This window comes from Lutra lutra, chromosome 10, assembly GCF_902655055.1.
Source record: "Lutra lutra chromosome 10, mLutLut1.2, whole genome shotgun sequence".
NCBI classification, from domain to species: domain Eukaryota; kingdom Metazoa; phylum Chordata; class Mammalia; order Carnivora; family Mustelidae; genus Lutra; species Lutra lutra.
Genome location: NC_062287.1, coordinates 69353387 through 69379822, shown reverse-complemented (window position 1 = coordinate 69379822; position 26436 = coordinate 69353387). Strand labels below are relative to the sequence as shown.

General features: G+C 38.4%; 1 protein-coding gene across 1 annotated transcript in view; it reads left to right on the top strand.

The window, feature by feature from the left end:
- COPB1 (COPI coat complex subunit beta 1) overlaps window positions 1-25821 on the top strand; it is a 40456-nt gene extending 14635 nt beyond the window's left edge. The window contains exons 9-22 of the mRNA XM_047692710.1: window positions 1932-2039; window positions 2124-2270; window positions 3249-3394; window positions 5028-5124; window positions 5853-6013; window positions 7079-7199; window positions 13736-13963; window positions 14121-14300; window positions 17209-17353; window positions 19452-19571; window positions 22867-23012; window positions 23595-23684; window positions 24774-24929; window positions 25436-25821. Of these exons, the coding sequence (XP_047548666.1) occupies window positions 1932-2039; window positions 2124-2270; window positions 3249-3394; window positions 5028-5124; window positions 5853-6013; window positions 7079-7199; window positions 13736-13963; window positions 14121-14300; window positions 17209-17353; window positions 19452-19571; window positions 22867-23012; window positions 23595-23684; window positions 24774-24929; window positions 25436-25495 (1905 nt within the window). The 3' untranslated portion in view covers window positions 25496-25821. The remainder of the gene's footprint in view (window positions 1-1931; window positions 2040-2123; window positions 2271-3248; window positions 3395-5027; window positions 5125-5852; window positions 6014-7078; window positions 7200-13735; window positions 13964-14120; window positions 14301-17208; window positions 17354-19451; window positions 19572-22866; window positions 23013-23594; window positions 23685-24773; window positions 24930-25435) is intronic.
- The last annotated feature ends 615 nt before the right edge of the window (window positions 25822-26436 follow it).

The window sequence follows — 26436 nt, the reverse complement described above, 5'->3', positions numbered from 1 at the left end:
TTAATTTGAATATAATTTACAGTTTTTGAAAAATAAGCCAACTGAGAATAAAAGATAAGTCTATGGAATTATCAGCATACCTATTTAATCTGTGAGAATAATGATTGTTATAAAAATAAAGGCCCATGACAGCTAAATTCAATGTTATTCTATATCAGAGCAGCAACAAATAATTTGCTATACAGGACATTTATTGGGACAGTTGGAGAAATGAGAATTATAGACTGTATATTATGTAATATTGTTACCAGTGTCCTCTGGATATGATAATTGTGGTTATAGGAGAGTTTATTCTTATTCTTGGGAGGTGTACACTAAATCATTTAGGTGTTAGGAGAGTGGGATAAAGCATACATGGCAGGGACACCTGGGTGGCTCAGTTGCTTAAGCGTCTGCCTTCGGCTCGGGTCATGATCCCAGGGTACTGGGATCTAGTCCCGAATCCTGCTCCTTGCTCAGCAGGGAGCCTGCTTCTCCCTTTCTCTGCTTGTGTTCTTTCTCTCTCTCTGTCTCTGACAAATAAATAAGTAAATAAAATCTTTTTTAAAAAAGTCTATATGACAAAATATTAACAACTGGTGACTGTAAGTGAAAATTATATAAATATTGGCTTTTAGAACTTTTTTTTTAAAGATTTTATTTATTTATTTGACAGACAGAGATTACAAGTAGGCAGAGAGGCAGGCAGAGAGAGAGAGAGAAGAGGAAGCCCGCTCCTTGCTAAGCAGAAAGCCTGATGTGGGGCTCGATCCCAGGACCCCGGGACCATGACCCAAGCTGAAGGCAGAGGGTTTAACCCACTGAGCTGCCCAGGCGCCCCAGTTTTTAGAACTTTTTATCAGTGAATTTTTTTTAAATAAAATTTTAAGTAAAATCACTTGTAAATTAGTTTTGCTGTATTTTAAAATCTTTATCTGCCATAGTGTTTTTTAAAATATGTGCCAGTAAAACATTACATTTTCCTGCAGAGTGAAAATAACATCTCACTTAATGAAATTAATAGTTTCTTTTTTAAAATTATTTTTTATTTTTAAAGATTTTTATTTATTTATTTGACATACAGAGACCACAAGTAGACAGAGAGACAGGCAGAGAGAGAGGAGGAAGCATGCTCCCCGCTGAGCAGAGAGCCCCACGTGGGGCTCGATCCCAGGACCGTGAGATCATGACCTAAGCTGAAGGCAGAGACTTTAACCCACTGAGCCACCCAGGCGCCCCTAGTTTCTTTCTTTTTTTAAAAGATTTTATTTATTTATTTGAGAGAGAGAGGGCATGAGAGAAGTCAGCGGGAGATGCAGACTCCCTGCCATTCAGGGAGCCTGATGTTGGACTCGGTCCTTGGACTCCATGATCATGACCTGAGCCGAAGGCAGTCACTCAACCAACTGAGCCACCCAGGCGCCCCGAAATTAATAGTTTCTTAATATAATCCAGTACTAACTCCAAAGTCAGATTTCCCCAAGTGTCCCTGAAATACCCCTTTTGTTTGGTTTATCCAGTCATGACCATATATCTTACCTGGCTATGTCCTTGATGTTTCGATTGGAGCAGTAATTTTTTTCATGATATGGGCTTGTTGAAGAGACCAGACCAATTGTCCTGTAAGAGGCCACTCCTTGAAGATACATCTGATTACTTTTTGGTGGTGTCATTTAGTTTGTTTCTCTAACTTCTGAATTTTCTATAAACTATGAGTTTGATCTAAAGCTTGATAGAGTCACAGTAAAGATTTGTAGTTTGAATGCATTATATGTGATATATACTTCATACTGCATTATATCAGGAAACCCAAAATATCTGGTTTTTCCACTACCAGTGATTTTATTATTGATAAAGAATTAAGGTGATAATGGTGAGAACCCTCCATTCTGTGGTTAAGATTTTTTTCTCTTAATGTTGGTGTTAATTCTGGATTTCTTGTTCTTTCTCAGGATCTGGTTATGGACATCCTGAGAGTACTGAGCACACCAGACTTAGAAGTACGCAAGAAAACTCTGCAGTTAGCACTGGATCTCGTCTCTTCTAGGAATGTTGAAGAGGTAAAACAAAACTCTGACAGCACTGTTGTAAGCTGTCAGGCCAAACATGGTATAATTCCCACTTATTTTTACTTTGTTCTCTAGTTGGTTATTGTTTTGAAGAAGGAAGTGATTAAAACAAATAATGTGTCTGAGCATGAAGATACTGACAAATACAGACAACTCCTTGTGAGAACATTGCACTCCTGTTCTGTCCGATTTCCAGATATGGCTGCAAATGTTATTCCTGTGGTATGTAGTTCTGATGACTTTAATTTTGAAATTCTCTAAAGGGGTATAAAGTTTTAGTTATTTAGCAGTTAAACTATCTAGTAGAATCACTAAATCTTGGGGTCAGAAGTGATCTTTCTGTTCACCCTTAAGCTCAGAAGGATAAAGAATCTGACTTCTTTCTCTTACATCTTCATCAAAAAAGTAAACACAAAAATATAATGACAAAAATACCTCTGCATATTATTATAACTGATGTTTGTTACAGTTACCTATGGTAAAATTATGCTGTGTATAGATATCATTCAGTAGCACAAACAAGTATTTCTTTCAAATAGTTGTACCTCTTTAAAGTTGAAGGATTTTTGTTATAGGAATAATATAGATACTTAGAATCATTGGCTTCTGCCACTGTTAGATAGATGAGATATGTTATTGTAATTTGAAATTTTGTCTTTGAACCCCACATTTTCTCTGAAATGATTTTACTTTTAGTTACAACTTAGAAGTATCCAATTAATTTATTTTGAGTTGTGTATTTCCAGCTTTTGTTTTATAGTGAGTTTTTTTGTTGTAAACTTGGCTGCACAAAACCCAGAAAAGACATTGTGACTTCCTTTACACAGTAGTGCGTGTTTCTCAACTTACATTTTGTTATATGTTTTAAAATTATTATATTCTAAGTAAAGTTGTTTACTTCTTAGAACTTAGATAATTTTCTTTCTGAAAATTATATAACTTATGGGGTGCCTGGATGGCTCAGTCAGTTAGATGTCTGACTCTTGATTTCAGCTCAGGTCATGATCTTAGGGTCCTGAGATTGAGTCCTATGTAGGACTCAGTGCTCAATGTGGGGTCTGCTTGAGATTCTTTCTCTCCCTCTTCCTCCGCTCTTCCCCTGACTTGTATGCACATGTCCCTCACTCTCTCTCAAATAAATAAATAAATCTTTTTAAAAAATTATCTGACCTGTATCTTGTTCTTTTTTTTACCTTTCAGTTAATGGAATTTCTCAGTGACAATAATGAAGCAGCAGCTGCTGATGTCTTGGAGTTTGTTCGTGAAGCCATTCAGCGCTTTGATAACCTGAGAATGCTTATTGTTGAGAAGATGCTTGAAGTCTTTCATGCTATTAAATCTGTCAAGTAGGTTTAAAGTCTGTTTAAATGTAAGGTCAAGTAAGCAATTCACCAGTTTCTATCTTTAAAGGGTCAGTGGATTGAAAATGTAAGGGAGAAGAAATGAATCAAGATACTTACGTCAAGGGACGCCTGGGTGGCTCAGTTGGTTAAGCAGCTGCCTTCGGCTCAGGTCATGATCCCAGCGTCCTGGGATCGAGTCCCGCATCGGGCTCCTTGCTCAGCAGGGAGCCTGCTTCTCCCTCTGCCTCTGCCTGCCATTCTGTCTGCCTGTGCTCGCTCTCTCTCCCTCTCTCTCTGACAAATAAGTAAAATCTTTAAAAAAAAAAAAAAGGTACTTACGTCAATATAAGTATCACAATAGACATCCCCTCACCCCACCCTCAGTAAATCCATAATCTGTGCACAAAAATTTGCTTTTGTAATTGTGATTTAGCTAGGTTTCTCTACCCTTATTTCCTCAAAAACATGGTGAATCATCAAGTGACTAAGGGACATATTTTTAAAGTTTATCACTTTTGGAATATCATTGTTTATAATCCCCCATTAGTATTTATTAAAGTGAGGGATTGAAAATGCGGACTAAATCTGACATAATGCATTTCCCTTAAATAGCCTTTGCTAATGAGAAAGGACTGTTGCATCCAAGTTTACTTCATTTAAAGCATCTGATGAATAGAGTATACTAGACTTGCATTCTATCCATGTTGGATAGAAAAGAAAGGTCCACTGTAAAGTTTTTATGATAAAATGTTCTGATATTTATAAAAGTGAGAAAGATTTGCTTCCTTTGTGAGGAAAAAAAAAACCATACCAAAGTTTTGCCTTTAATGGCTATCATCTCTCAGAACTTTAGTTTCTAGGGGTGCCTGGGTGGCTCAGTGGGTTAAAGCCGCTGCCTTCGGCTCGGGTCATGATCCCAGGGTCCTGGGATCGAGCCCCACATCGGGCTCTCTGCTCAGCGGGGAGCCTGCTTCCCTTCCTTTCTCTCTGCCTGCCTCTCTGCCTGCTTGTGATTTGTCTGTCAAATAAATAAATAAAATCTTTAAAAAAAAAAAAAAACTTTAGTTTCTAAAATGTTCTCTTGAATAAATTTAATGATAATCTTAAGGAAGAGGTAACTGAAGACTTTATTCAGTTTAACACTCAACTAGAGAATTGTTGCTTGCTTTATGTTTCTGGAGTGTTTTAATTACTGATCCTTTGCACTCCTTCCTTATCCATGATTCTGTTCAGCATCTTGCCTTTTCTTTTCGGTGACTACAAATAAAAAGTGAATTACTTTTTACATCAAAGTTATGTATTTTTTATAATAGTAAATGATAAAAGTTACCTTAACTTTGTCCTAAATGGAGGATAACACCTTTCTGGGAGATATTTTGTTATTTTTACTAATGAGTTTACCAATTTTAAGGTGTTCCTAATAATAATGGTGAGAATATTTACCTTCCTTTTGAAGCTTGTGATTTCGCAGAGAATCAAACTTAATGTCTTTGTTACATTCCTTCTTAAAATTTCATCCGTAGTCCCTTGGAACTGCAGAATCTTGTTTTCTGCTTGAGCTTAAATTCACAGAGAAAGATCTCTCCTTTAAGATTTGTTAGCAATGTCAGTGTTTCAGAACTTGTTCTTCCCTTAGGATTTACCGAGGAGCGTTGTGGATCCTGGGAGAATACTGTAGTACCAAGGAAGACATTCAGAGTGTGATGACTGAGGTCCGCAGGTCCCTTGGGGAGGTATGTTTTACTTCAGTAAATGCTACTGTATATGGTGATTTTTACTTTAGTAAATCTTTTATGTGGTAGTTTGCTTTTGTATTTTTATTTAGTAGTGTTGGAGTTAAAAACACTAAAAAATGTGTTTTAATTACCCAGATAAAGCTTAGAGGCCGTGGGGTATTAGGGGCGTCCCTCTCCCTGCATGGAGCCATAACACCTGTTCTATTGTCTGTCTTACTTACCCTTTCAGGTAAGATTCTATTTGAAGAAAAGATTATTCGTGTAAAAAAAGGAAAGACTTTTAAAACTCTGTGTTAACCTGTGTATTCTGAAAGGAGAATGCGAGTATTACAAGAACCATGCTAACATTAGACTATTAAAGTACTAAAACTGGCAGTGTTTCCTCATCCAAATAACCATATGATAGAATAGGAAGAACAGTGTTTGTGAGGAGACCTGGGTTACAGTCTTGTTTCCACCATTAATTAACTCCAGAATCTTGGATATAAATTTCTTAACCTGACTGGGCTTGAGGTTTCTCACTTAGGAAGAAAAGGAAAAAAGGGAATTTCACTTAGGAAAAAAAAGAAAAATTTCTTTCCTTGGGAAGGAAAGAAGAGTGAATGCAGAGTTACAAAAATCACCTTGGGGGAATTGCCTTCTCCATAGAAATGATTGAATATTTAAATATGATTTTGCTTGCTATTGATATTATTACTAGACTGATGTTTCCAATTGATTTTTAGATCCCAATTGTAGAGTCAGAAATAAAGAAAGAAGCTGGCGAATTAAAACCTGAAGAGGAAATATCTGTGGGGCCGGTTCAGAAGTTGGTAACTGAGATGGGCACCTATGCAACTCAGAGTGCACTTAGCAGTTCTCGACCCACAAAGAAAGAGGAAGAAAGGTAATCTGCAGCACCTGTGCCTTACCATCTATACTTTTTAAACTATTACTCCTGAGCATAGTACAGTCAAGTGATTTTTTTTTCCTCTTATTTGCTTTTTGGAAATCTTTGGCATTTAAGATACTTGAAAGGAGGTTTAATTTCTCTCCGGAATTGCGTTGATGGTTTTACTCCTCTGCTTCCTAAAACTGTTTTCATTGAAATAACTATTCTATTTAAAATTATATTACTCTTATAGAAATTGCTAAGTGGAGCGGCACCTGGGTGGCTCAGTCAGTTGAGCATCTGATTTTGGCTCAGGGTCCTGGGATCGAGCCCCACATCAGGCTCTCCAGTCAGTGGGGAGTCTGCCTCTCTCTCTCCCTCTGTCCCTCTCCCTGTTAGTGCATGCATTCTCTCTCTCAAATAAGTAAATACAATCCTAAAAAGAAGATTTAAAGAAAATGCTAAGTGGAGGTAACTGTGAATTTTGTTGCCTGTGTTAGTGCTTGGGAAACATATTTTGAAGATTTTCCACCTAATTGATGGAATAAAATTTAAAATTTTTTTGCCTTATTTTGCTCTCCAGTATTATAATGAACACAGTAAAAATAATGCCTAAAATTTTAATCGTTGCTTATTATATGCTAGGCATTGTACTAAGTAGTTTGTCCCTTGTAATCTTTAGCAACTCATTGAGATACAGTTTATTATTATCCCCATTTTACAGAAGAGGAATCTGAGGCTTAGGAAGGTTTGTAACTTAACCATAGGGACACAATAAATAGATAAGCTGGAATTTGAATGTAGCTTTTTGGCTCTAGTGCATAGACTTGCAATCATTTTCTCTTTCCATATTGACTTGGCTCTAGTTCTTTTGAAGATAAGTTGTGAAACCGTGTATATTTTCCTTTTTCTATTTTCCATTATATTTTCCTTCTAAAAGCTAAAGAGGGAGCTAATTGAGATCCTCTTCACTGAAGGGTAGCAGTGAGAATGTTAAATAGGCTTATTTGAATCATTTTTGCAAAAGCTGTATGCTGCTTAAGAAATGATTGGATTTCATTTTCCTTGATTGCTTTGCAGACCTCCCCTGCGAGGCTTCCTTTTGGATGGAGATTTCTTTGTTGCTGCCTCCCTTGCCACAACTCTGACCAAGATTGCCTTGCGCTATGTAGCTTTGGTTCAGGAGAAGAAAAAGCAAAATGTAAGTTCATTTATCCTTCATTTACCCAGCAAATGTTGAGTGCCTACCATATGCATTGGACAGTGAAGGACCTAAAAGTGAATGCTGAAGTTCTTATCATTAAAGAGCTTATGGTAATGGGGGAAATGGACATAGTAATATAATGTTATTGTAAAATTGACAAACTAATACAATCATGTTACCTTGTGATTAGTCCAGTGGAAGAGATATAAGGGCTTATGAAATCAGTCATTTGCTTGCTAGCACCAGTCAAGGCCCAGAGAAGGAAAGACCTCTCTCTCAAGCATTTTCATCCAAAGAGTCATTGTCTGTTTTATCCCAGAAATGTCTTTTAAATGTGTTTTCATTTCTACAGTTTATGCCTTCATCATAGCTTCTGACCCATTCTGACTGTACACTCATTGACAGTAATCCATTTCCATTTCCCCCAACCTTTTGTGCTGTTTTCCTGCCTTTTATTTCTGTGTCATGCTATCAGCCCTAACATGCATTGCTATTATTTTTGCTTTAAACAGTTAAGAATTATTTGTGTGTGTGTATTTATATACATATATATGCATCATTTATTTTATTTTTATATTTTTTTATATTTCTTATTTATTTAGTATATAGGCTGGGCTTGAGTATGAAGGGGGGCATAATTAGTTGTAAGAAGTCGAGAGGTGGGAATAGGACGAAGTTCAAGTACCTTTCTGGGTGACCTTTTTTGGCAGTTTTTTTTTCTTTACAATAAAATACACATAATGTAAAGTTTACCATTTTAACCATTTTTAAAAGTGCCGCTCAGTGACATTAAGTACATTCATATTGTTGCACAGCCATTACCATCATCCATCTTCAGAACTTCATTATCCCAAATTGAAACTGTACCTAGTGAACAATAATCCTCTCACAGTCCTCCCCACCAGTCCCTGGCAACCACCATTCTGCCTTCTGCCTGTATGAATTGGCCTATTCTACATACCTCATATAAGTAGAATCATAAAAATTTGTCCTTCACAACTGGTTTATTTTGCTTAGCATAATGTTTTCAAAGTTCATCCATATATGGGGCGCCTGGGTGGTTCAGTGGGTTAAGCCTATGTCTTCAGCTCAGGTCATGATCTCAGGGTCCTGGGATGGAGTCCCACATTGGGTCCTCTGCTCAGCTGGGAGCCTCCTTCCCCCCTCTCTCTACCTACTTGTGATTGCTCACTCTCTCTGTCAAATAAAGAAAACTCTTTTAAGAAAAAATTTCATCCATATAGTAGCATGTGTCAGAATTTCTTTCCTTTTTAAGCTTGTAAATGTGCTGTTTTTGTTTATGTATTCATCTGTTGTAAATAGTTAATATTCTTTTTTATTTTTTGTTTTTGGATTTTATTTTTTAATTTGACAGAGAAATCACAAGTAGGCAGAGAGACAGGCAGAGAGAGAGAGAGGGGAAGCCAGCTCCCTGCTGGGCAGAGAGCCCAATGTGGGGCTTGATCCCAGAACCCTGAGATCATGACCTGAGCCGAAGGCAGAGTCTTGACCCAGTGAGCCACCCAGGCGCCCCCGATAGTCAATATTCTTTTAAATATATATATATATATTTTTTTTTTTTAGTGAGAAAACAGTCTTGTATCTACCCACATATTTGCCATTTATGGGGTTTTTCATTTTCATTCTTTTGTGTAAATTCAGATTTCCAAGTGATTCTTTCTGCCTAAAGAACTTGATCATTCTTATAATTCATGACTGTTCATAACAAATTCTGTCAGCTTTCATTTGTCTGAAAAAAATCTTCACTTTGCCTTCATTTAAAAAAATCTTTCTGTGGTAGAATTGTGAATGCAGGGGCACCTGGGTGGCTCAGTCAGTTGGGCGTCTGCCTTGGCTTCGGGTCGTGGTCCTGAGGTTATGGGATCAAGCCCCACATCTGGCTCTGGGCTCAGCAGGAAGCCTGCTTTTCCCTCTCCCAGTCCCCCTGCTTGTGTTCCTGCTCTCACTGTCTCTCTGTCAAATGGATGGTAAAAATCTTAAAAAAAAAAAAAAAAGGAATCGTGAATGTGTTGTTTTTTTTTAAAGATTTTATTTATTTATCTGACAGACAGAGATCACAAGTAGGCAGAGAGGCAGAGAGGGAAGCAGGCTCCCTGCTGGGCAGAGAGCCCAATGTGGGACTCGATCCTAGGACCCTGAGATCATGACCTGAGCCGAAGGCAGCAGCTTAACCCACTGAGCCACCCAGGTGCCTGTGAATGTGTTTAATTTTTGTTCATTTTTAATATTGTTAAAATAAGAAGTGATATATAAAAACTAAGAAAAAAATCACTCATGGCTAGAGGACTGAAGTACAAATCTTACTAATATTATAGTGGAGATAGAAACATCAAAAGATAGAATTATATTACCAAATATGATGACAAAAATCCTTCTTCCAGAAAGAGTTTCATACAGCTTTTCTCTGTGAAACAATGTTTTTCCCAGTATTGATCATTCTGTGTTTTATAGCACTGCAGCTTCACTTCACATTGTAGCAAACAGTCCCATGTTCCTCTAAGACCTTCCTAATCCTTGTATTTAATAGCTGTATAGTAGCCCATTAGATTCCTTCATTTACTTAAGCTCCCATTTTAGATTGGAATTTTCAAAGGATTTTTTAAAAAAATTCCATCATGAAGAGAGCCGTAAGTGAGATTTAGAGGGCCAAGTAAATTATGAGGTGTATTATCTCTCTTTAAAAAAAAAAGGGGGGGGGGCGCCTGGGTGGCTCAGTGGGTTAAGCCGCTGCCTTCGGCTCAGGTCATGATCCCAAGTCCTGGGTTCGAGCCCCACATCGGGCTTTCTGCTCAGCAGGGAGCCTGCTTCCTCCTCTCTCTCTGCCTGCCTCTCTGCTTACTTGTGATTTCTCTCTGTCAAATAAATAAATAAAATCTTAAAAAAAAAAAAAGATTATTTATTTATTTATTTGACAGAGAGAGAGAGAGAGATGCGCAGGGAGAGGGAGAAACAGGCCCCCTACTGAGCAGAGAGCCCAGCTCAGGCCATCTCAGAACCCTGGGATCATGACCTAAGCCTAAGGCAGATGCTTAACCGGCTAAGCCACCCAGGCGCCCCTGTATTATCTCTTTTTTATCAATTTATTTTGATTTGTGGGTGATAATTATTTTGCAGCTCTCTGTGGGCTGTTTATTTATTTAGGTTTTTGTCACAGAGTAATTGTCTATTCTTTAAATTTTGCTTTTTAAAAGTCTCCAAAGATTTGTATTTGGGTCCAGTTTGACTTCTTTTCATGGAATAGCTGCTCAGTTCTGCAGATTGGGAGACCATTTGTGCATTTGCTGATACTTGTTAAAGAGAACCAGTTTACTAGTAACTGGTTCATGAAGTTTGTCACATGTAGTACAAGGCAGAAAGTTGGGTTATCACTTCCCTGACTCTCCTTCACTTACGCCTTTTCTAGAGTTTCCCTGGTTGTATACCTTTTATATACCAAATATTATAGGCTTTGCTTTAGTATTTTTTTTAATAAGAGACTTTTTAAAAAAGATTTTATTTATTTATTTGATAGATCACAAGCAGGCAGAGAGGCAGGCAGAGAGAGTGGGAGGCCGGCTCCCTGCTAAGCAGAGAGCCTGATGTGGGGCTCGATCCCAGAACCCTGAGATCATGACCTGAGCCAAAGGCACAGACTTTAACCCACTGAGCCACTCAGGCACCCTTAATAAGAGACTTTTTAAAAGTTATTTATTTATTTAAGAGCAAGAGAGCAAGTGAAAGCACGAGTTGGGGGTGGGGAAAGGGGCAGAGGCAGAGGGAGAGGCAGGCCCCCTGCTGAGCAGAGAGCCCGGTGTGCGGGACTCGATCCCAGAACCCTGGGATCATGACCTAAGCTGAAGGTAGATGCTTAACCAACTGAGCTACCCAGGTACCCTTTGCTTTAACTTTTCTTATAGTGATGTCTGTTGACAATTTTCTTGGTTTTTGTTTGTCTAAAATAGCCTTATTTTCCCTTCATTTTTGAAAGATACCTTTATGGATATAGAATTCTAAATTGACAGTTTTTTTCTTTTGGTTCTATAAAGAGGTTACTCCATTGTCTTCTGGCTTGCAGTTTACTATAAAGATGTAGCACAAAGGGCGACTGGGTGGCTCAGTTGGTTGAGCAACTGCCTTCAGGTCATGATCCCGGACTTCCCAGAATCGAGTCCCGCATCGGGCTCCCAGCTCCTTGGGGAGTCTGCTTCTCCCTCTGACCTTCTCCTCGCTCATGCTCTCTCTCACTCATTCTCTCAAATTAATAGATAAAATCTTAAAAAAATAAAAAAGATGTAGCATAAGGATCTTTTGGCTTTCTGATGAGAAGCCTGCTCTCATTCTTACACCTCTGTGTGGATGTGTCCTATTCCCTCTGACTGGTTTTAGATTTTCTCCCTATCATAGGTTTCAGTAGTTTGATTAGGGTTTGTCTTGGTGTGGTTTTCTTTATGTTTCCTTTGTTTCTGGTTCATTAGGCTTCTTGGATGTGCAGGTTTATAGTTTTCATTAAATGTGGGAACTTTTTGGCCATATTTTTTTTTTAAAGATTTTATTTATTTATTTGAGAGAGATAAAGCAATAGCAAGAACACAAGCAGGGGGAGTGGGAGAGGGAGAAGCAGGCTTCCCGCTGAGCAGGGCTCGATCCAGGACCCTGGGATCATGACCTGAGCCAAAGGCAGATGCTTAACGACTGAGCCACCCAGGTGCTCCTTGGCCATGATTCTATAGCTATTTTTTTCCTGTTTCTTCGCCTTTCTTCTTCTGGAGACTGTATCCAGACTCAGGATTATTACACTCATTCTTCTGCTCATTCGTTCCCAGGCCTCTGGGAGTCTTTTCAGGCATGTGTGCAGAGTATCACTTAGCCAAAGATGGGTTGGCAGGGATATAGAGCATGTGTCGGGATAATTGTACACAATACTAAAAAAGCAAGTTGGAGTCACTTGTGGAAACTGTGAATAGCAGGCTAGGTAGTACAAACTTCAACATGAAGGCTGTCGGAAGTCACTGAGGTACTTGCATGTAGAGTGAAGTGATTGGTGCACAATAAGGATTAAGATAGCAGCAGCAAGGGATCACACTTTGTGCCACCAATAATGGGGCAACCTGACATTATGTGCTCCTAATGCAATACAGTAAGAGATATAAAACAGCACCTATTCTAACCAAAAGTGGGGAACATTCTACAAAACTGGCCCAGCTTTTTAAAAAAGTCATTGTGATGAGAAATAATACAAAGAATCAGAGGGACTGGTCTAGGTTAAAAGGGACTAAAGAGAATAACAGCCAAATAAAATGCATGAAGCTGATCCTGTATTTAAAAAAAAAAAAAAACATAAAAACACTTGGTGACTTTTGGAAAATTTATTTGCATTTAAGTGTAAAGTTTTTGGGATTGTTCTGTTTCTCAGGTGAGATAATGATACTGTGGTTCTAAAGGAAACTGTCCTGATTCTTAAGAGATTTATGCTAACGTGCTTATAGGGTGAAGAACCCTTCTTTCATATGTTTAGCCAAAAAAAGTAAGTGTACATGAATAGGTAGAATAAGAAGGCAAATACGGCATAATGTAAGCAACTAGTAAAGTGTATCTGTTCTTTTAACTTTTCTGTAGTTGGAATTTAAAAAAAATTTTTTTTAAGATTTTATTTATTTATGGGCACCTGGGTGGCTCAGAGGGTTAAAGCCTCTGCCTTCGGCTCAGGTTATGATCCCAGGGTCCTGGGATCGAGCCCCGCATTGGGCTCTCTGCTCAGCAGGAAGCCTGCTTCCCTTCCTTTCTCTTTGCCTGTCTCTCTGCCTACATGTGATCTCTGTCAAATAAACAAATAAAATCTTTTAAAGAAAGATTTTATTGGGGCGCCTGGTTGGCTTAGTGGCTTAAGCCTCTGCCTTCGGCTCAGGTCATGATCCCGGGGTCCTGGGATTGAGTCCCGCGTCGGGCTCTCTGCTCAGCTGGGGGTCTGCTTTTCTCTCTCTGCCTGCCTCTCTGCCTACTTGTGATCTCTCTCTGTCAAATAAATAAATAAGATCTTAAAAAAAAAAAGATTTTTTTTATTTATTTGACAGAGAGAGGGAGATAGAGAACATAAGCAGGGGGAACTGCAGGGAGAGGCAGAGGGAGAAGCAGGCTTCCCGCGGAGCAGGCAGCCCGACGCCAGGCTCCATCCCAGGACCCTGACCTGAGCCAAAGGCAGATGCTTAACCACTGAGCCATACAGGTGCCCCTGTAGTTGGAATTTTAAAAAAGACAGCATTGGCATGTGAAGGGATTAGAGTAAGGGAAAACAGTTAAAAAGCTGTTGCTATCTTTCTGTTGAAAGTTAATGAAGGTATGGGAAGGTGGCAGTTAAAAAGATAGGAAGGGAAAGGTTACATCAAACATATGGAGATAAAAATCTAAAGCATTTGAATTCTTATTCGGGTGAAGTGAAAATTAGGTTTATTTTTTGGATTTTGAAGTTACAATAAAGTGACATTACTGAATTGGAGAACCATGACAGTAAATAATCCATTTCTTTACTTTTCTAGTCTTTTGTTGCTGAGGCTATGTTGCTCATGGCCACTATCCTTCATTTGGGAAAATCATCTCTTCCTAAGAAGCCAATTACAGATGATGATGTAGATCGAATTTCGCTGTGCCTCAAGGTCTTGTCTGAATGTTCACCTTTAATGAATGACATTTTCAATAAGGAGTGTAGGCAGTCCCTTTCTCACATGCTGTCTGCTAAACTCGAAGAAGAGAAATTATCCCAGAAGGTAAGGTATTTATAAGTGATTACTAAAAGTGGTTTGTGGGTTTTAAAAAAATTCTCTTGGTTTTTCGGTTCTATATGAGGGCTGTCCCTATTATAGGTTTACAGAAAGCTGTCTTTTTTTCCATATTAAAGAGAGATGTATTGTTTTCTCAACACAGAAAGAATCTGAAAAGAGGAATGTGACAGTACAGCCCGATGACCCCATTTCCTTTATGCAACTAACTGCAAAGAATGAAATGAACTGCAAGGAAGATCAGTTTCAGCTGAGCTTGCTGGCAGCAATGGGCAACACACAGAGGAAAGAGGCAGCAGATCCCCTCGCATCTAAACTTAACAAGGTAACAAAATGTCAAATACACTGGTAAATTATTTAAATGAGCCACTTTAGAAAGTAGTAATTAGGAAGTGGCTAGTCCCAATGTTCTTTAAAAGAAAAAATAACTTGTTATATAGCATCAGGTTTTTCAAGTCACTATGATTGATAGGCTCGTGAAACAGGAATTAAAACTCAGATGCTGGGGCACCTGGGTGGTTCAGTTGGTTAAGTGTCTGCCTTCAGCTCAGGTCATGGTCGCAGGGTTCTGGGATCCAGCCCTGTGTCAGGCTCCCTGCTCAGTGGAGAGCCTGCTTCTCCCTGTCCCTCTGCTACTCCTGCAGATTGTGCTGTCTCTCTCTCTCAAATGAATAAATAAAATTTTAAAAAAGAAAGAAAGGAAGAAAGAAAGAATACTCAGATGCTGATATTTTACTGTACACTAGTACCATACATCTAGTAGATGGTTTGACAACTTGTTTCAGTTGTGTGTGGAATCATAGCCTAACACGTAAACTGGGAGATCCATAAAGATTAACTAAAACTTTAAAAAAAATTTGTTTATTTCAATGTGGTACTTAAACTCGCAACCCTGAGATCAAGGCCTGAGCAGATATTAAGAGTTGGACACGTAACTGACTAAGCTACCCAGGCCCCTGAAGATTAACTAAAACTTTTAAAGGGCTGGGCTCTGGCCTCTACTCTGACACCCTGCCCTGTTTCTCCTGTCCTCTGTTACTTTAAACAGGACAGCTCCACTTTTATATTCTTAGTGTATTGACTTCCATGTCAGATTTTATAGAGAAAGTTTTCCTACCCTTAAAATGTATAAATTTACAAGTCAGACTCAAATAGTCCCTTCTAGGGGCGCCTGGGTGGCTCAGTGGGTTAAGCCGCTGCCTTCGGCTCAGGTCATGATCTCAGAGTCCTGGGATCGAGCCCCGCATCGGGCTCTCTGCTCAGCAGGGAGCCTGCTTCCTCCTCTCTCTCTGCCTGCCTCTCTGCCTGCTTGTGATCTCTCTGTCAAATAAATAAATAAAATCTTTAAAAAAAAAAAAAAATAGTCCCTTCTATTAGATGAATAAACAGTCTTAGATTAATTGGTCCAAGATAAGGTTAGTAGTAGAATTAGAACTACTGAAACACTTTCTCTCTGTTAAATTTGGGAATTGATGTTGATAATATTACAGTTACACATTTTTAAATTTTGTAATAAATTTATAATAAATAATTTAAAAATTATAAAATTTGCATAATATTAAACTTATCCTCTTAACTATCCTTAAGTGTACAGTTCACTGGCACCAAGTATGTGCACATCATTGTGCAACCATCACTGTGTTCCCATCCATCTCCAGCACTTTTTTCATCTTGTAAAGCTAAGACTCATGCCCATTGAACAATAACTCCCCACACTCCCTTCTCCTCAGTTGCTGGAAACCACCAGTCTGCTTTCTATCACTATGAATTTGATTGCTCCAGGTACTTTATATTAGTAGAATCATATAGTATTTGCCCTTTCGTGACTGGCTTATTTCACTTAACATAATGTCTTCAAGGTTCTTCCATACTGTAGAATGTGTCAGAATTTCTTTTTTAAGGCTGCATGATATTCCATTATGAATATATACTACATATTGTTTATCCATTTATCTGTTGATAGACACTTGGGTTGCTTCCACTTTTTGGCTCTTGTGAATAATGCTGTTACGAACATAGACCACAAATACCTCTTTGAGGCACTGATTTCATTTCTTTTGGGTTATACCCAGAGGTGAAATTGCTGGATCACAAGTCCCTTATCAGATGTATGGTTGGCAAGTATTTTCTCCCCTTCTGTAGGTTGCCTTTTCACTCTGTTAATAATGTCCTTTGATGCACAAAAATTTTTCATTTTAATATAATCCAGTTTTTTTTTTTAAGATTTTATTTATTTATTTATTTGATAGAGAGTGAGAGAGAGCAGGAAAGGGGAGAAGATCAGAGGGAGAAGCAGACTCCCCGCGGAGCTGGGAGCACAATGCAGGACTCGATCCCGGGACTCTGCGATCATGACCTGAGCTGAAGGCAGTCTCTCAACCAGCTGAGCCACCCAGGCGCCTGATATAATCCAGTTTTAATCTATTTTTTGTTGCACGTAGTTTTGGTGACAATATTAAGTTTTTTTTTTGTTTGTTTTTTGTTTTTTGTTTTTTTTTAAAGATTTTATTTGTTTATTTGTCATATAGAGAGATGTGAGAGCAAGCCCAGGCAGACAGAGTGGCAGGCAGAGGCAGAGGGAGAAGCAGGCTCCCTGCCAAGCAAGGAGCCCGATGTGGGACTCGATCCCAGGACGCTGGGATCATGACCTGAGCCGAAGGCAGCCACTTAACCAACTGAGCCACCCAGGTGTCCCCAATATTAAGTTTAAAGTGCTGTACTCAGGGGGTTTTTTTGTTTTTTTGGTTTTTTTTTTTTTTTACTTTGGTTGCGGGGGAAGCATATAAAATTTATCTTCTTGGAATTACAAGCATTTCTTGCTGTATAATCTATTTAGTTCTTGAATTTAGGTAGCAGGGACTACCGTGTGATTTGGATTTTATTTAGTTCCCAAGTTTTGGAGAGCAACTAGTGAATTGAGATGCTGAGGGATTTATCTGAAAATGTATCCAAATCTATTCAGTCCTTAAATTGAGATCATGTTTAAGGTATTTGCTCAACATATTTAACATCTTTTTCCTACTGAACTGTAAACTCTAGTACCTGTTAGTTCTAATGTCCCATTTGCAATTACCACCTCTATATTATATACAATTTTATTGTACTAGTTTCAAAATGACTTGTCTGATCTAAGCACATCTGTTAATTACCTAACAGACTTAGTCATTTGGCTAGGATATGTTTGGTTAAATTGTCTCAGTCACTTGATTTTTCTCTTTATTTTTGTTTAACAGGTCACCCAGTTGACAGGTTTCTCAGATCCTGTATATGCAGAAGCTTATGTTCATGTCAACCAGTATGATATTGTCCTGGATGTACTTGTTGTAAACCAAACCAGTGATACTTTGCAGAACTGCACATTAGAGTTAGCTACTCTGGGTAAGGAAATTTACCATAAAGGAAAAATTTTGTTATATAATAAGTCTATATGACAGATTATTAAGAGATATGTACATGTTTTGTATAAGAAATCTTTTTAGTATAAGAACTTTTTTTTTTTTTAAGATTTTGTTTATTTATTTGACAGAGAGAGAGACACAGCGAGAGAGGGAAGACAAGCAGGGGAGTGGGAGAGGGAGAAGCAGGCTTCCCGCTGAGCAGGGAGTCCGATGTGGGGCTTGATCCCAGGACCCTGGGATCATGACCTGAGTTGAAGGCAGTCGCATAACCAACTGAGCCACCCAAGTGCCCCAGTATAAGAATTTTTAATCAAGGGACGCCTGGGTGGCTCAGTTGGTTGGACGACTGCCTTCGGCTCAGGTCATGATCCCGGAGTCCTGGGATTGAGTCCCGCATCAGGCTCCCAGCTCCACGGGGAGTCTGCTTCTCTCTCTGACCTTCTCCTCCCTCATGCTCTCTCTCACTGTCTCTCTCTCTCTCAAATAAATAAATAAAATCTTTAAAAAAAAAAAAGAATTTTTAATCAAGGCTTAGTTTTACATTTACTATTTAGTCTCCTTCAGCTCCAATTTTCTGAACCTCTGTGGTACCTGACTTTCTTAGGTTTTTGCTCTTGGTACATCCAGATGGGTTTATTCAGTAAGCTCAAACTAGCAAATGTCAGTTTTTCTAGATAAAAATAAGAGTTATATAACTTACAGATTTACCACATGGCTCACTTAAATTTTTAATTGCCTTAGAACAGAACTAGGTAATTTCTGAGTCTATAGCTGATACCTACCACATGTAGCCTAAGTAATATTATTTCAATTAGCAACTTGAGGTGTGTTTTTCTTCTTAATAAAAACACATGACTCTTACTCTCTCTGACCACTTATACAATGGCTTTGAAGTTGGAAAATATAAATTGTATATAGAAACAGTGCAGTGCCAGGGCGTCTGGGTGGCTCGGTCAGTTAAACAGCAGCCTTCGGCTTTAGGTCATGATCCCAGGGTACTGGTGTTGAGCCCCACATTGGGCTCCCTGCTCAGCAGGGAGCCTGCTTCCCCATCTCTCTCTGCCTGCCTCTCTGCCTACTTGTGATCTCTCTTTTTCTGTCAAATAAATAAATAAAATCTTCAAAAAAATTTTATTTAACAGAGAGAGAGAGAGCGTAAGCAGGGAGAGGGACAGATGGAGCGGGCAAACTCCCTGCCAAGCATGGTGCCTGATGTGGACTTGATTATAGGACCCTGGAATCATGACCTGAGCCTAAGGCAGATGCTTAACCAACTAAGCCACCCAGATGTCCCAATAAAATCTTAAAAAAAAAAAAAAAAAAGGTGCAGTGCCTCTAGGAAATTCCATGTGGCTTTTAAGCAAGAGTTAAAGGACTTTAAGGGAAAAGATAACTTCTACCCTATCTTCCTCAGCATAGCTTGATGCCTCTATAAAGAACTATGTTTCTAAAAATTTATAAATCATCTGTGGATTATCATTCTTTGTAATGGAATCTATAGTTTAAGACTTAAGCTTTTTGAGAACTTCATATTCAATCATTGAAAAAGAATGGTAAGCCCAAAGTACACACACACACATACAAACTAATTCTGAGGAACCTGTTACTTTTTCTTTTCTTTTTTCTTTTTTCTTTTTCTTTTTTTTTTTTTTTTAAGATTTTATTTATTTATTTGACACACAGGGATCACAAGTAGGCAGAGAGGCAGGCAGAGAGAGAGAAGGAAGCAGGCTCCCTGCCGAGCAGAGAGCCCGATGCGGGGCTTGAACCCAGGACCCTGGGATCATGACCTGAGCTGAAGGCAGAGGCTTTAACCCACTGAGCCACCCAGGCGCCCCCCTGTTACTTTTTCAAAGAAAATGTGCAAACTGATATGAAAAATAAGGTGTTAAATGATTTCTTTATTTTGTCCTCAAAATATTTGAATCATAACTCTTCTCTTGTTCCTTACTTTGCTAAACACTATTAAGCTGCATACATTTTAAGATTTTATTTTTGGGGAGATAAGATTTATGATTTGAGAGAATATATGTGATTTAATGTATATTTTAACCATATCAAAACCATATCTTTTTTAGGGGATCTGAAACTTGTGGAAAAACCATCTCCTTTGACTCTTGCTCCTCATGATTTTGCGAATATTAAAGCTAATGTTAAAGTAGCATCAACAGAAAATGGAATAATTTTTGGTAATATAGGTAAGGAATTGTTTTGTAGCATGTGATCTTTTTATTAAAGGATATCTGTAATAAGCAGTTGTGTGACATTTCTTGAGGACAGGACCTAAATCCATTCATTCACTCTCTCATTTATGGGGGCACCTACTATTCTACTAAGCATTGTACTGTGTTCGTGGATGTACAGAAATGAACCATAGAGAGATTGTCCTCAAGAAACTGCCAAGCAAAAGAAGGAAATAGATAAGTAAAATATATTTAAGTGCAACACAATGTGAGAGGTTCTAGTTTATATACTATGTGCTTTGGGATCAGAGGAAAAATGCTAACCATACAGAAGGCTTTATAGAGGAGGAGGATATGTTATCAAGGGATAATGTTTGAACTGAGTCTAAAATTTTGTATAGGCAGAGGTTCCATAGGAACGTGGGGACTGACTTATATGGAGGCATTCAGTCAGTCAATAAGCATTTTTTTTTAAGTAAGTTCTGTGGTAGGAATCGGGCTACCATGGTGAGGACAAAAGATCTCTGCTCAGGTAATACGTGGTGGAGTGAGGGAAGACAGATAAGCAGAATAAATATGTGTAATACATAATGGTAAATACTACAAAGGAAGCTTGTGTGAGGTAAAGTTGGAGCCTGTGTAGAATTTAGTCATTTTTCTCAAAGTGGTGGTAGAGTGGGGAGGGAAGGTTAAGAAAGGCTTTGTGGAACAACTAAGTGCTCACGTGGCATTCTGAAAGTTCAGTTAAGTGTTCTGCAAATAGGATTCAGCCGGAACAAATGCAAGTAGTTTGATACAGTTGGGAGTTCAAAGTGGGCTGGAGGGTAGTGGTTTAAAAAATGAGATTCAGGGGGCACCTGGGTGGCTCAGTGGGTTGGGTCTCTGCCTTTGGCTCAGGTCATGGTCTCAGGGTTCTGGGATTGAGCCCCACATCAGGCTCTCCGCTTAGCGGGGAGCCTGCTTTCCCCGCTCTCTGCCTGCCTCTCTGCCTAATTGTGATCCCTGTCTGTCAAATAAATAAATAAATAATATTTTTTTAAAAAAATTAGGTTAGGGGGCGCCTGGGTGGCTCAGTGGGTTAGGCCGCTGCCTTCGGCTCAGGTCATGATCTCAGGGTCCTGGGATCGAGTCCTGCGTCGGGCTCTCTGCTCAGCGGGGAGCCTGCTTCCCTTCCTCTCTCTCTGCCTGCCTCTCTGCCTACTTGTGATCTCTGTCTGTCAAATAAATAAATAAAATCTTAAAAAAATAATAAAAATAAATAAAAATAAAAAATTAGGTTAGGAAGGTTAGTGGGAGCTCAGTTTTACTTGTCATGCTAAGGATTTCAGACTTAGTCCTGGATATAAAGGGTTAGAGCTGTTAGGGAATTCTCAGTGAATTACATGATTACATTTCTTTCTTCCTTCTCTTCTCTTCTCTTTTCTCTTTTCTTCTTTCTTTCTTTCTTTCGAGAGAGAATGCGTGCACATGAGCAGGGTGGCGGGGGAGGGGGCAGAGGGAGAGGGAGAGAAAATCTTAAGCAGGCTTCACACTCAGCACAGAGACTAATGTGGGGCTCAATCTCAGGATCCTGAGGTCATGACCTGAACTGAAATCAAGAGTCAAGAATGCTTAATCATCTGAGCCACCCAGGCATGCCCGTTATTAAACACTTCTGTGATAGCACCGTAGAAAACCAGTTAGAAGAGGCAGAAACTACTAACTAGTACAACCCACCCAGGCGCCCCCCCAACCAGTTAGAAGAGGCAGAAACTACTAACTAGTACAACTAACTGTTGTAGTAGAACAGGTGAGAGATGACAGAGCTCAAACTAGTGCAGTAGTGGTTGGGTTGGAGAGAAGGCTGAATATTATCAATATTAAGGAGAGAGAATGCCCAGGACATAGACTGATTGAAGAGGGAATAACTAGAGTAACCCTCAAATTTTTTTTATTGGGTTTATTATGTTGATATTTTTGGCAATCACCAAAACGGAATATAGGAGAGAAGAACAAATTTGAGAGCGAGACTAAGGTAAGTCTTGAGCAGCTTGAATAATATCTCAAGCTTGGATATCTAAAGATGTCTAAGGGCAATTTGATATGAGTGTAGCATTTGAATAGGAGGTCTAAACGAGAGATAAGTACTTGTTTGAAAACATAGAAATGGAAGAAATCACTGAGGGCATCAAGAGGGAAGAGGGGAGATTTGGAAACTGAATCTAAGAGAATAGCAATATTGAAAACTTGGTCAAATGAGAAGCCTACAAAGGTACCTGAAATGTGATAGAGAAATAAGGAAAAATCTTCCAAAAGTATCCGGAGTTACAAAAGGTCAAGTAACAGGAAGTCTAAAAGAAGAGCCCTTTGGCTTTGATCATCAGTGAAATTAAATATTGTTTGTGGTATATCTTGGGCAGTGGTGGGTAGGTTGAAGACTCGGAGATGGAGAAATAAGGACAGTACGTGTAGACTGTTCTTGAGTGTAGAACTGTGGTTTTGATAAGAATGAGAGAGGGCAGTAGATGGAAGAAAGGGGACGAGGGAGAATTTTTTTTAAAGGTGAGTATGTTTATAGACTAAGAGAAGAGCCAGTAGAGAATATGAAGGTAAAAACTTAAGAGTGAGGTGGGTAACGATTGCTGGAGTGATGTCCTGAACCAGAGCAGGGATCACAGATAGCAGGAAATACGAATCTGGAAGAGAAGAGACAGCACTTCTTTGATATGAAGGGTAGGGAGGTGAGTGTGGATTCAGAGAGAGAGAAATTTGTTTTTAGATGTGGGGTTAGAAATTAAACTTATTTTCAGTGACCTCAGTTTTCACTGAAAGTAGATAGAGTAGGGGAATGTCAAGAGAGGAGGCTAGGAGGAGGAAACATAGGCTCCAATCAGATGACAACTTTCTGCTGTATATAAGGCAGTCATAGAAGTAAATAATCTTGTATTATTAAGTACTGTGGCTCCTCAATATTCATTCAGAAATATTAGTTAGGCACCTCTGAGGGAATACTACTGTTTACCTGCTACATACATACTGACTGAGTTTTAATCCTGGCCCTGCCACTTAATCAGATTTGTGACCTTGAGCACCTTACGTGACTTCTCTTTGTTTCCTCATCCATAACATGGACAATGATAATAGCCAAACGTAAGATTGAAGAGACTATTTAAGAGGTAAATCTTTGTGAAGCATTTAAAATATGGCCCAGGATAGACTAAGCATTCCATAAATAGTTGGCTAATATCATAATTATTAGGAAATATTAAAGCTTTTTAAATTGAAATTTGCCTCTGGTGACTCAGGGCCTTTTTTTGTGTGTACATTGCAGTTTATGATGTCTCTGGAGCAGCAAGTGACAGAAATTGTGTCGTCCTCAGTGATATTCACATCGACATCATGGACTATATCCAGCCTGCCACGTGCACTGATGCTGAATTCCGTCAGATGTGGGCTGAATTCGAATGGGAAAACAAAGTTAGTCCTTGGGAGATTTCCTTGAACTCCTTATCTTCCTTTCTGGCTAGTGTTGAGGAATTCTCTGATAAGAGTAGTCCCACTAAAAAAAGTGTCAGGCGCAAGAAGTGGTCTCTCAATAGCTGTTCTTGCAACTTAGCCTTAGCCGGAAACGATGCGAGTAGCTTGGTAAGTTGTTGTAAACTGATGAGGGTAGCAGTTGTACGATTAGTCTGATCGATCAAGATATTAAAGATAATACCCCATCCCTTGGATGTACGAATAATAATTTACCATTGAATCTAGTATCTAGAAGAAGTTTTACAACGTCAGTGGCCTTGATGTTTATTAAAAATATTTTATAGGCAGCATTTTGATCTTTTATGACATTATCTGTATATGCAAGTTCGGATATCAGCTTGCAGTTTGTTGGATTTTGTAGGTGTCATTTACCTTTTTTTTTTGCCCACCTTCCCCACTAAATACATGAAAGGGGGTTCCATACGATATGTGAATCTGTTTTCTCAATCCTAAGATCAGAAATATGCAACTCTCTCATTGTAAGGTTTATGATCTCCTTGACTTTTTTCCCTCTCTGTACAGGTGACGGTTAACACAAATATAATAGATTTAAATGACTACTTACAGCATATATTAAAGTCAACTAACATGAAATGTCTCACTCCAGAGAAGGTAAGATTTGACCAAGAACTTCTTAAATCTGATAGAGAGTAGCATGGCAGATTCCTGGCTTACTTGTATTTCCTTTAGTGTATTTTTGTTACTGTTCAACATGAGAAGAGCAGTGACATTCTGGACTAGCTAAAGAAGTTATCCCACTGAATGCATCAATCTGCTTATCTCTTTCTACTGGAATATACCAACCTGCTTGTTCCTAGTGCAGTGATCAAACTGAATAGTCAGACTCGTTTTTCTTTTCAGTCTTCTCCCTTTCAGCTAAAGGCTCATTCCAAAATAGGTTTTGATACTGGATTAAAAATATCCGTGACCTCTTCTCTTGGCTCTGATTGTGGGTCAGAATATATCTGTTCAAATACGGAATTTTCTACTAAGTTCTGTATATATGAAAAAAGAATAGAAATAAAAATGAAGCTAAGGCTTTAAGGAATTTTTTTTCTTTGTAGAATTCTTGCTAATGTTATAAAACTAATTTTATCAGCAAAGTTCTGCCAGACGAATGGGTTTTAATTCATATATTAGTTTATTCAACAAATACTCTAGCAGATACACAAATATCATATGCCCAGTACTCTGTGAGCTACTTTTATACAGAAATGAACAAAATAGGGATGTGTGGGTGGCTCTGTGGGTTAAGCCTGTGCGTTCGGCTCAGGTCATGTTCTCAGGATCCTGGGATCGAGCCCCACGTTGGGCTGTCTGCTCAGCAGGGAGTCTGCTTTCCTTCTCTCTTCTGCCTGCCTCTCTTCCTACTTGTGATCTCTCTCTCTCTGTGTCAAATAAACAAATAAAATCTTAAAAAAAAAAAAGAAATGAGCAAAATAAAAATTGTCTCTCCTTCTCCTTCATGGAGCTTAAGGTCTGGTGTAGTCAGACAACTCTGTAAGTAAATGGGGAATGTATATATGCAAACTGGAATAAGTGCTATTTCTTTAAAGTCACGTTTATTGAGGTATGTAGTCATGTAACCACCACCACATAATAACTCTTATTTTAAATGATAATTTATATATGCTGGTGGTCTTTGCTTATGTGTCATTCGTTCTCTAGTGAAGTATTGAATATATCATACATTTCTTCCAGGCTCTTTCTGGTTACTGTGGCTTTATGGCAGCCAACCTGTATGCTCGGTCCATATTTGGAGAAGATGCACTTGCAAATGTCAGCATTGAAAAGCCAATTCAACAGGGACCAGAGGCCCCTGTTACTGGCCACATAAGAATTCGTGCGAAGAGTCAGGTAACAACTGGGTGTTTTGTTTTGTTTTTTTGTTTTTTTTTTTTGTTTGTTTTTTTCTTTTTGAGGTCATCTCCGAACTGAACAAAAAGGAAGAATTTATTTCTTTATTATTTCTATATGTAGTATTTTCTGTTGTACTAGTGTTTTATATATTAGATGCATATATATAATAATAATATTCTCTGAATAGAAATAAACTTTTGGTTCATTAAGATGGCCCACTTTTTTGGACCTATCACTCTGGATTATTTGCCTAAACCAAGATTAATTCCTGTAGGGTGTTTGTGAAAAGGGTTCTTTCGAGTTTTTTGAAGTCTAAACTACAAATCTGTTGACTTGTTAAGTACTAAAAGTACTTAACAAAGTAATATTTTGGTGAGTCTGTTTTGTATATCCTTGGTTTCATTATTGATGTGGTATCACTGATGGGGGCTTGGTTAAGATACCAAAACATACTGGTTTTATATAGATTTAATAATTCTGAACATTTTCATTCTTCCTTACAGGGAATGGCCTTAAGTCTTGGAGATAAAATCAACTTGTCTCAGAAGAAAACTAGTATATAAGAATAAACAAAAAGTCCTTGCAGCTTTACAGTTAAAATTTAGGTATGGGCTTATTGGACTTCCAACATCTTTTGTACTCTTTCATGCTTTATGTTATATAGAATCTGAGTTCATGCTGAATGCATTCCAGCCAATAATTTATCGCCTTTCCCTTAAATCAAGATTGAGTTTAAAATTATAGTTTTGTCTTTTGTCTTAACAGTTCTGAATGCTGTCCTCAAAGTATATAATGTTTCTCACATGTACCAAGACCATTTTCACAGTACAATAAACAGATCTATTCCTAAATCTTTTGTTATTTTATAAATAAATATATAATTACCTAATTTTAGTTATGTAGCAATGGATTTCTTTTAGTTGGGTTATAGGTTTCTATTACAAATTTAAATCACTTTTTTTGCATACAAACTTTGTTAAGAAAATTTACAAATTTGGTGATCTGAAATGAGACAGACCTTGATTTACTTGATGGACTTTTACTTATTTATTATTTCGACATGAGTATCTCTAAAAATGCCTTACTGTGTTCAAAGAGCTTTTTCTGGAAATTGAGCTCTAGGAGGAAAGTATCAAATAACTTGAGAAAACAGATCCATCTTCAGTTTAAAAGAGTATTGTGAACCCTGATTTAAATAAACATACTCTTCTTAATTATCCTGAATCATAATGAAAAGTAATAATCCAAAGTAGATATTTTAATCATTCACATTTAGCTCAGAGTCTTTTTTATGTTTGTGGAATTATGTTGGCTGCAGCCAGTTACTGAGACTACACTGGGAGGATCCCACTCCAGGGGCTTCAAAAAGCTGTGCTGGGCCAGTGTCTCCTCGGAGCCTTAACTCAGCCTCCCCTTTCCTTCCTTCACACTGCTGCTTGGCCACCCTCGCCGCTCAGTATGCTTCTGTGTGGCTTTCTGTGCTGAGTCCCCTAGGGTCTGATTG